General features: G+C 43.1%; 1 protein-coding gene across 1 annotated transcript; it reads left to right on the forward strand.

Annotated features, from left to right (window-relative positions):
- Positions 1-8,709: 8,709 nt before the first annotated feature.
- On the forward strand, positions 8,710-10,613 carry LOC123395451 (E3 ubiquitin-protein ligase Hakai-like). The gene is made up of 4 exons (XM_045090454.1): positions 8,710-9,023; positions 9,132-9,239; positions 9,377-9,569; positions 10,221-10,613. The coding sequence occupies exons 1-4, from the start codon at positions 8,808-8,810 to the stop codon at positions 10,367-10,369; spliced, it is 666 nt and encodes a 221-aa protein (XP_044946389.1). The 5' UTR covers positions 8,710-8,807; the 3' UTR covers positions 10,370-10,613.
- The last annotated feature ends 364 nt before the right edge of the window (positions 10,614-10,977 follow it).

The raw sequence follows: 10,977 nt of genomic DNA on the forward strand, positions 1-10,977 counted from the left end.
CACTTGGGTTTTGGTTTGGGTTTGGTGTTTGGGGTATTTCCTCACTTAATGGTTTTCTCTCGAAGGCTCTGAGGATTTTGGTTTGCTCTAGATGACTAGCGTCAGTTTAACTCGGAGCACCAACCAGCAAGTGGTTGTGGGGGGCGGCTATTTATAGCCTGGGAGCATCCTAACATGATTTGACATAAAAGCCCTTAAATAATATGACCGTTAGGTGGATAAGATATGTGTGGTGGTGCGTGGCGCAGCAACGGTCGAAACTTTTCAACTGTGAAAGTCCTCATGTCTCTCATATTCCTCACTTTGAGGCTTTGGTAGATTTAGGCTTGGGTTGAGCATCATGAGGAAAATCAATCCGTAGTTTTACCTCGACCCTCTTTAATAGTACGGTGTTCCTATAACTCAAGTGTAAAGACAGTGAAACAGAAGAGTAAATCTTCAAGCTTCAAAGTCTTCAGAGTGTTTTCTACAGGACACACTGAATTCCTCGTCTTCAATATCTTCATGAGGAATATCAATGTCTTTGCAATTTCTTCGCGATCAAAGTGTTCAAGGAATGACCAAAGTATTCACCCGAAGACATACATTTTTGTGGGTCGATATTCTTTGGATAACTCAAAAGTCCTGAGCGACTTATAGAGCATATGTACACTCACAAACATATCAGTCTCTTAAACTATAAGTGTTCAAACCACCAAAATTACTAAGGCACTAGATGCACTTACATCAACGCCTGCCACTCAAACCAGAGTTTGAATACAATGGAGTGGCGATGGACTCTAACCATCCTACTTTAGCTACAACACACGCAGAGATTCATGTTGAGGCAAAGGCAGAGGCGGTCAGAGCAGCTATTGCTCCACAGTTAAGAACCAGAGAGGATCAAATGGCATTTCTTATGAGCACCATCCAAGGAATGGAGAAGAACATCAAATATATCTTACTGAATCAGCATAGTCTCGAGAGGATCATGGAAACAAAATTCCATGACCTAGATAACAAGGTGAATCAGATGACAACCATTGTCAATCAGTTGAAGCATGAAGTTGATGCAGTACACACTCCCAACTCTACCAGTGGTGATGATGATGATACGTCTATTCCAACTACCACTCAGTTTATGACCCAGGCCAGATCTATAGGTGTGGCAGTTCTGGAGTCCAAGCCATCTTCATGAGCCCATGCATCAGATCCATCAGCTCCACCAGCTCATGCACCTCTAATGTCTACACCACCACCTGAGAGGACATTTGCTGAAGCCTTTGTTGACGCTCTCATGTCGACTCCATCAACAACCACCGGAGGAGAAGGAGCCCAGAGCGACGCATAGTTCTAGACCTTTGAACTTTTTGGTCACTTGTTGCCAAAGGGAGAGGAGTGTATAGATCAATAGGGCTTCGAGAGAGCGTGTGTGTCTGTTGTTTTTTTGTTGCTATCTTGGGTTTTACAAAAAAATTGGTTCTTTTGGATGTCTCAAACTTGATTGTGTTCGATCATACGCTTTCATTGTTGATGCTACTTTTCATATCATTTGAGCTATCCATATGATGATCATTCACTCATTTGTTTGGTGTTATGTGCATTACTATTCATCATATGATGAATGCACAGCACCAAGATGTATGTGACATGGAAGAGTGACACATGATCCTAATCGATTGTGCATTTGCATTCGAACGCAAAATTAAATAATGCACAAATTTAGTGGGAGCTCTTGCTTATCACATACTTATCAAATCGATGATGCTATTCATTGATTATATCTTATGTTGAAGCTTTGATCTATATGTTTTCATCAATTACCAAAAAGGGAGAGATTGAAAACACAACTTCTCCCTAAGGTGGTTTTGGTAATTAATAACAACATATGTGTCATTAAACTAATGATTCCATCTAGTATATTTTAAGAAAAGTTCAAAGATGCATTGTCTAAGGATTGTGAGGAGAACCCCTGGCAAGGAACACCTATTGGAAACAAGCTTGAAGACTCTACATTTTATATTTTGTGAGAAATCACATTTGAGTACATAGGAAAGTCAATACTATTAAAAGGGGAGGTGACTATGACGATTTGTTTTCTCAAGTGCTTAGAGTTATTCACCAAAAATAGTCGCAAATTCTCCCAGAAACATTCTATCAAAATCCACAGTATCCAAAATTTGGTGCCACCAACTTTTTCCATTCGGCCCTACTGAGTTTTACATCACATAGATCCAGAGCCAAAGCCTAGAATGTCAGTACTACCAAGTCCAGTTTCGGTGCAACCGAAAACAGTGGCCAACCTTCTGATGTCTATTTTTTTAAACAAAATTCCCGATTTTAGCAAATCGGTATAACCGAGTTTGCTATCTGCCTAGGCCTGCCAAAATTGGACCCTACGAGATTTCTATATCGGTCTCACCTAAAATATAAAAGTTGCCACATTTTGCACTAGTCGGTGCCATCGAGTTTTTACTTCGACTTCACCGAGTTGGGCTATAATGTTGTATCAGTTGGATTTTTGGAGATGTCTATATATACCCCTCCACCACCTCTCATTCATAGAGGAAACACTCAGAACAAACAAACACTTGCCCCATCCATTTTTACGAGAGAGAGCCACCTACTCATGTGTCCAGATCAAGATATCCCATTTCTACCATGTGAATCTTGATTTCTAGACTTGCAAAGTTGCTTTCCATCCAATCAATCTCTTCTAACCAAGCCAAATCTGTGAGAGAATGATTGAGTGTTGAGGAGACTATCTTTTGAAGCACAAGAGCAAGGAGTTCATCATACTACCACATCTATTACCTTTTGGAGAGTGGTGTCTTCTAGATTGGTTAGGACTCGCTTGGGAGCCTCCTACTTCGTGTTGTCGAGTTGAACCAATAAGTTTGTAAGGGCAAGGATATCACCGACTTTGTGAAGATCTACCCAGAGTGAGGCTAGTCCTTCGTGGATGTAAGCTGTGATGGAATATATAAGGTTGCTTATCCATGGACCCTTCGTGGTTTGAGCCCTCCGTAGACTCGCAGGGCTGTTACCCTCCATGGGTTGAAGTCTCCATCAATGTGGACGTGCGATAGAACCACCTATGGGAACCACGCCAAAAATCGCCATGTCAATCTTTGTGTTTGATCTTCCTATTCCTACCCTCTATTTACATATGCATGTCTTTACATTCCGCTGCTATACTCTTAGACCTGCATCTGTAGGGTGTGCTTGACTTTCTACACTTGCTAAAACGTGCCCACAACTAAAATTTGGAAAAGGCTAAGTTTTAATTTGGTCAAGTAGTCTAATCACCCCCTCTAGACATACTTCGGAGCCTACAACAACTTCCAGTCCCTTCATTTGGTGAATCAAATATGTCATAGGAGTTGGAGGATACGAGTGCTAGTTCGGCAACACATTCATCTTGAGTATAGTGGGAGTTGGAGTGGTAGCTTCTCTCAGATTGGTTGTTGGATTTGGAGCCGGATACCCATTCAGCAACATGAGATTGATGTCTTATCCTTGAGTGGCTCTTGGTGTGCTTGTCCTTCTTCTCTAAGTCCTTGCTTCTCCGGGAGGGTCTTCGTTCATAATGATCTTCTCTACTCCTTCTCTCCCTCTACGGGGTGACTCATCTCTTGAGCTTCTTCTTCTAGGTGACTCTTCTCTTCTTTTTTGGGGGGCGTGCACTCATTGGAGTAGTGTCCGGGCCTTCCACAATTGTAACAATTTGGATCACGACCATATGCATGCTTCTCTTCATATCTTGAGTTGGAGCTTCTCTCTTTCTTGTAATCTTGTAGAACTTGTTTAATTTCTTGACCATGAGGCTTATCTCTTCAGAGGTAAGAAGGTTTTCATTTGAGGTAGCGGGAGTGTCACTTGAAGCTTTGTATGCGCCGCTTGACTTGTTATGAAGCTCTTATTTGTCTTTGAGTGACATCTCATGAGCAACCATCCTTCCAATGACTTTCGTAGGCTTGAGATTTTTGTAGTTTGGCATCATTTGAATCAATGTGCACACGGTGTCGTACTTTGCATCCAAGGATCTAAGGATCTTATTTATGATGAACTTGTTGGTCATCTCTTTGCTTCCTGAGCGTACAATCTCATTTGTGATGAGAGCGAGTCTAGAGTACATTTTAGTGACTCCTTCACCATCCTTCATACTCAACTTGTCAAGTTGACTTGGTAGCACATCCAACTTAGCATATCAACCAAAGTATCCCAAATTTCCTTGGCATTCTCAAGACGGTTAATCTTGTTGAATTCTTCGTGGCATAGGCAGTTGAATAGAATGTCGCATGATTGAGTGTTATATTGCAACATCTTCAATTCTTTAGCGGTCACTTCACGATCCGGTTCCCTTATATCACCGAAGAATTCAGCTTGCAATCCAACATGAACAACAGGCAAATGGCAAGGTTATGACCAAGAATATGCATTTCATTTCATGCTTCCAACTAGCAAAGTTTGTACCATCAAAATATATACCTCTACGGTGGTAATTTCTCTCACTAGAAGCCATACTCTCCTAGATTGTGAAACCAATGCAATGATGCCAAAGCTCTGATACCACTTGTAGGATCACTAGTATGTCTAGAGGGGGTGATTAGACTACTTTACCAAATAAAACCTTAGCCTTTTACCAATTTTAGTTGTTGGCATGTTTTAGCAATTATAGCAAGTTAAGCACACCCAACACGTGTAAGTCTAATAGTATAGAAGTGGAAATTAAAGACATGCTCATGTAATTAGAGGAAGGGATAGGAAGATCAAACACAAAGATGACACGAAGATTTTTGGCGTGGTTCCGATAAGTGGTGCTATCATACGTCCAGGTTGATGGAGACTTCAACCCATGAAGGGTAACGGCCACGAGAGTCCACCGAGGGGTCAACCTACGAAGAGTCAACGGAGAAGCAACCTTGTCTATTCCACCATGGCTTACGTCCATGAAGGACTATCCTCACTCGGGGTAGATCTTCATGAAGTAGGCGATCTCCTTGACCTTACAGACTTCTTGGTTCAACTCTACACGAAGTGAGAGGCTCCCAAGCGACACCTAAACAATATAGGAGACAACACTCTATAAAAGGTAATAGATGTGGTGGTATGATGAACTCCTCGCTCTTGTGCTTCAAAAGATAGTCTCCTCAACACTCAACCACTCTCTCACGGATTTGGCTTGGGTAGAAGAGATTGATTGGGTGTAAAGCAACTCGGGGAGGCTAGAAATCAAGACTCATATGGTAGGAATGGAATATCTTGATCTCAACCCATGAGTACGTGGCTCTTTCTTAGAAAATGGATGTGGCAAGTGTTGGTTCGTTCTAAGTACTTCCTCTTCGAATGAGAGGCTGGTGGAGGGGTATATATAGGAATCTCCAAAAATCCAACCGTTACAATATTATTGCCCAACTCTGTGAAACCGAAGTAAAAACTCGGTTGCACCGACTAGTGCAAACTGTGGCAACTTCTGGTGTTTCGGTGAGACTGGTATATAAATCTCGGAAGGTCTAATTTTGGATGGCCTAGGCAGTTACGAAACTCGATGGTACCAATTCCTAAAACTCGGAAATTCTGATTCTTAGAAATAGGTAGACACTGAGTTGGTCTTTGATTTTCAATAATACGGAAACTGAACTTGGTGGTTCCAAGATCTTAGGGTTTGGCATAGGATCTGTCTAGGGTAAAACTCGGTATGGCTGATTTGGAAATATTGGTGGCACCAAATTTGTATGTTTAGGCTTTGGACACAATATTTATGGGATAATTTCATGAGCATTTTTTGGTGGCTAACTCTAAGCACTTAAGCAACTAGATCATCATAGATACCTCATACCCTTTTAATAATATTGGCCTTCCTATGGATTCAATTGTGATTTCTCACATAAAAGCAGAATTTAGAGTCTTGAAGCTTGTTGCCAATAGATATTCCTTGCATCTAGGGGATCTTTTCACAATCCTTAGCCAAACCATCATTGAATTTTTCCTGAAATATACTTGGTAGAATCATTAGTCCAATGACATATATGTTGTTATTAATTACCAAAACAACCTAGGGAGAAGTTGTGCTTTCACCGTCACGGGATAGTGGTAGCCTTTGCAATCGGGATATATCATGAACGTGGCAAAACACAACTTTTTCTTCAAACCGTGATCAACAATAGATTTAAGGGAGGACTTGGGTGGGGCTTTTTGCATGGCTTTCAGGCCTGATGTAGCCCTACGCTTAGATGGACTAACTAGAGTTCATTCCTCTTGGCAGTCAATTTGCGAGAGTTTAAATCCCTTCTCCCAATCAGGGTCACCATGGCACCAAAGATGAAAGGAACACTTGAATTGCGCAGAAACAAAAGCTCATTTTAGGAATGATGAAAAAACCCACTTCCTTGCATGAAATATTGATAAAAACACGATCTTGTAAATGTGATACCTTGAGAGAGAAACAATATCTATCAATTGCAGATTCTAGAGCTAATTCAACATTATCCTCACCCGAACAAAAGGAGTGTCTAGCAAAAGACACCACCATAATGAAACGATTAGCTATATTTGTCGGGCGAACCGTGCGGTGGCATGTACTCCATATCTCTTGAGCGAGACCCATCCCCAAAGAAAAATTCAAGTCATGAGAGATTGAAGCATGCACCACCATTGAGATGACAACTGAAGGAGACAAGAAGAAACACCGAAGAAGATGAATGGGTCAGTGGTTGATTTCCACGGAGGGCGTGGAGATCGTCGAGGAGGTGGGAGACGCCATTCGAGTTGATAATGGTAAGATCAATGTTTTTGCCAACCTAGTATACACTTCTCACACATCATACTTGCAAAATAAAAAGGAATTACCCCCCCCCCCCCAATAATTGTTTTTGCAATCAATAGAATGCCAAAAGAATTGTAAGAAAAGTGAGCAAAAGGGGAGCTGTCACTAAACTATTTGAACTTTTATTTTATACTTTCGGTCATGGATTGTGAAAAGATTAATGATAATTAAATTCTAACTATAACTTTTAAGAAAATAAATTTTGAAACAACAACCCTCAAAATAAATGGGAAGTTTAAATGCAAACACAAAAGCCAAAATGTGAGTGACCTCTCCTAACGGTCACCATACCAAGATCATGTGCACGGGCATTGATTCTGTGGAGTACGTCAACTGTCGCTGAAGTGTGTCACCATGCAAGATCATGTTCACAAGCGTAGATTGTGTGGCCTACGTGAGCTGACTTCGGGTCGCTGACGTGTGTCACCATGCAAGATCACGTGCACGGGCGTAGATTGTCTGACCTACTTCAGCTGACTTCGGGTTGCTAACGTGTGGGTTTAGCTCCTAACTTGACGTATGTTATACAATCCACAACCCACTTGCACACCTCCAATAAAACATGACATGTAGCCATTTATTTAGTAAGATTCACATGATGTTCCCCAGTTCTATGCATGCATACTTTTCTGCAACATTTTTTTCATTGGTGAAAAGTATCTTGTATTTACACTAATATAGATCACTGCATGCTTGTAAAGTCATGTATTACAAAAAATGATACGTTACATATTACTTGTATAATAATCTGTCTACAAATACTCTATTTTTAACTAAAGCGGACTATGTATATAATTTAAAGACTGCATCCATAAACAACAAAATGACTATGTATAAACTTTGTGCTAAAATTCTATAGACCCTCTGCAAATTTACAGAAAAATGTACAATCATTTCTTTATTCATTTCCCTTTTCTCCACATCACTAAAATCTTTATGTGGCAACCCTCACTTGAGGGTTGGCTAGACAATGTTCTACATATTCTTACATATGCATTCTTATTTTGGGCAGAGTCTCATGGGTGTGAAATCATTAAAGAAAAAAAATCATGATTGACAAGTTGATTGCTTTCACACCAATACACATGGTTTTTTACATTGCAGTATTAGTTTTCTTTGGACCTACAACAAAGTTATTGTGGATGTGGATTCGTTAAGTTTTCAATCAACCAAAACCGTTTTTTTTCTTTAATATAGGTTATCGCCCTACTTTCAACCAAATACTATGAGTTCCCCCCTGCTTCTAAATTTGACACAAAATCAGTGATGTCCCTAACAAATCATATTGCCAAAAGAAGTATTTTTACACCCCAATAAAAATGTTTGTTTATACGTGTATTTCTTTTACCAAATTTAGTACTCCATCCATCCATATATATAGGGTCTAGTACATTTTTCGAGATTACCTTTGATTATTGATAAGATTAATAGTATATGAAATGTATAATGCGAAAATTATGTCTCCGAATGGTCTTTTCACGTATAAATTTAAGGATATGCTTTATGTAACTTGCATGTCATATATTGCTGCTCTAACAGGTTAAAATTAGCCTCGAAAAATGCATTAGGTCCTATATATATATCTATATATATATATATATATATATATATATTGTGTATATATATATATATATGGATAGAGGGAGTATCAAGATTGTGAGATTGCCGCGTTACCCATTAAATTTTCCACAAAGATACAATCATATCGCCAATAAGTACTCTACATCAAAACAAACACCAAGTAATAATTGTATATTAACTGTACAATCGTATCTCTTAGAAAGAGGGGGAGCAAAATAAGGGTTCTAGAAAAGAGAAAAAAAAGGAAAGAAATGGGGCGGAAAAATCTCAATCTCCAGTTCCCAACTATAAATGCACACCCCCACGACGCCTCGGAGCCGCCTCCTCCTCGCTCTCCGCTCTCCGCTCTCCGCTCTCCCGGCCCCCATTCCCCCACTCCCCAAGCCCGCGTGCTCGTCCCGCCTCCTCCCAATCTCCCATGGCCGACTGCTACGCGCCCGACATGGACGAGCTCCGCTGGCTGCCGCGGGAGATTTTCGCCGATATTGGCATCGCCGACGCCGCCCCGCCATCCGCCGCCGCCGTCGAGGACGTCGCGGTGCACCTCACGGGCATCCTCGTCAGCAAGGAGGGACTTGCGCGCCCGCCTCCGCCGCCGCCACCGGCCCCTTACCACCGCCCCCACGCGCCGCAGGTTTGTAGGCGCTTTCTCGGAGGGCAGGAAACATTCGGGGTTTTGGCTGGTTGTATGTATATGCTTGGTTAACTGATCGAGGTGGCGTGCGTGCGTGGCTGTTTGCAGGTCTCGGCACCGGGAGGGACGGCTCCGGTGGTGTACGGCGGCGGGAGCAATGGTGGTGGCGTGCCGGCGCCGTGGCCGGCCTTGCCCTACTCACCGCCGCTGTGGCAGGTGAGCGGACGCGGCCTCTGTCGCTGCTCCTCCCTTCTTTCAATCCCTACCTTTTTTTTTGTTTTTTCGTTTTCCCCTTGTTGGCTTGTGAGTTCGATCTGTGCACCCTTTTTTGACGCTGATTGCTTTCCTTGCAGGTCCCGACCAATTTCGCCAACGGCGGCGGCAGCGCCCGTTTCCTGGGCCCAAGGAATGCTCCGCTGCGCCCCTCCCACGGCCCACCGCCGACCAAGCGGCGTCTCGGCGGTACCGGTGGTACCGGCGTGTTCCTCCCGCGCGCCCAGGCGTACCAGTACCAGCACAAGGCTGCGGCCAAATCTCCGGCGAAAGGTGAGGCCGCCGTCTCTTGTTTTCTTGTGCTCCGTGCTGCGTTACTACTGCTGCGGTCTGGGTTTTGCATGGATCTCGTGTTGGGCTTTGGGCCTCTTGGGTGCTTGGTCAGGAATACCAAATCTTCGCTGCATTCGCGTGAACGTACTCTACTGCGCATGCTTCATCAGTTATTGATGTGTTTCTAAAAATAATAATCAGTCATTGATGTTTTCCTAGGCATGAAGTACTATGAGGACTACTTTTCGAGCAGTGCGAGGCATTAATTCGTGGAATTGAACACGCTGATTACCCCGTGGATACGCTGCAATATTACCCATGAATGAATGATAAATTGCCCGTTACCACCTGATGATAGATAGAGCCCACATCCACATGCGACTCGACTGTTCCATCGGATGCCATGCTATGCCATGCCATGCCATGGACAACAGAAATGGATCTCTGCAATGCAGGAACCCTGCGTTTTGGGCAGCGCGCTCTGCCCCGTGTAGGAGTAAATCTGTTGCCATAAAAGTACCCAGCCGGGCCCTGGTCTCTGGGCACCCTGACACTTACATCGATCTTTACCTGTTCGATTTCCGTTTCTTTCCACAGCCACAAAAGATTGCTTATGGCCATTTTATTTGTTCTTATTATGTACGCACGCAGGCAGGAAGCCACCAAAGGAGTTGCTCCAGGGGCAGCACCAGCCAGTGCAGCAGCAGCAACGCGGAGACGAAGAGGAGGCAACGAAGGCGACGCAGAAGGAAAAGGAAAGCGCAGCATTACTGGCGCTGCCCCAGGAGTGGACTTACTGAGCGAGACGAGATGATGGCGAACAAACCAGTGCAGTAGCTAGCAGCAGATCATGTTTTGTGTTGTTTTGTCGCGTCATGCAGAAATAACAAGGAATAAGATATGACTAATAAGGGATGCATGCAGTTTTGGTGTAGTACTGGTAGAGTGGGATTACAGTCTTTTTTGAAGAAACTATGGCGGTTCCCTCGGTGTATCATCTTGTACTACTACTACCAGCAGAAATAAAGTGGCGGCTATGATGAATTGTTATCCTTCTGTCGTGTTTGTTGATGCAATGCAATGTACAGTGGTAACTTTCTTTTACTCCGTTGTCCATATCTGGTTTGCAGTACAGCATGGTGGCGCACGCGACAGAAGGCGATACCCAAATTGCAGCCTTGGAATGGAAAGTGAGCAGTGGTGCGTGCAGGACACACACAATGAACAGAGCAGGCGCAGCAGCACGGTGGCTTTTCTCAGCCTCCCTCCCTTCTCTCCTCGCCCTGCCTGCTCACGGACAAGGTGGCTACTGCTGCTGGGCCAAGAAACCGGTCAAAAGCAAGATACTGGTATCCTAGACCGTGGTATTGTTTAGCTTATTTCTGTGCTGTTTCTCTGAAACAAGATA

This window comes from Hordeum vulgare, chromosome 5H (genome assembly GCF_904849725.1).
Source record: "Hordeum vulgare subsp. vulgare chromosome 5H, MorexV3_pseudomolecules_assembly, whole genome shotgun sequence".
Lineage (NCBI taxonomy): Eukaryota > Viridiplantae > Streptophyta > Magnoliopsida > Poales > Poaceae > Hordeum > Hordeum vulgare.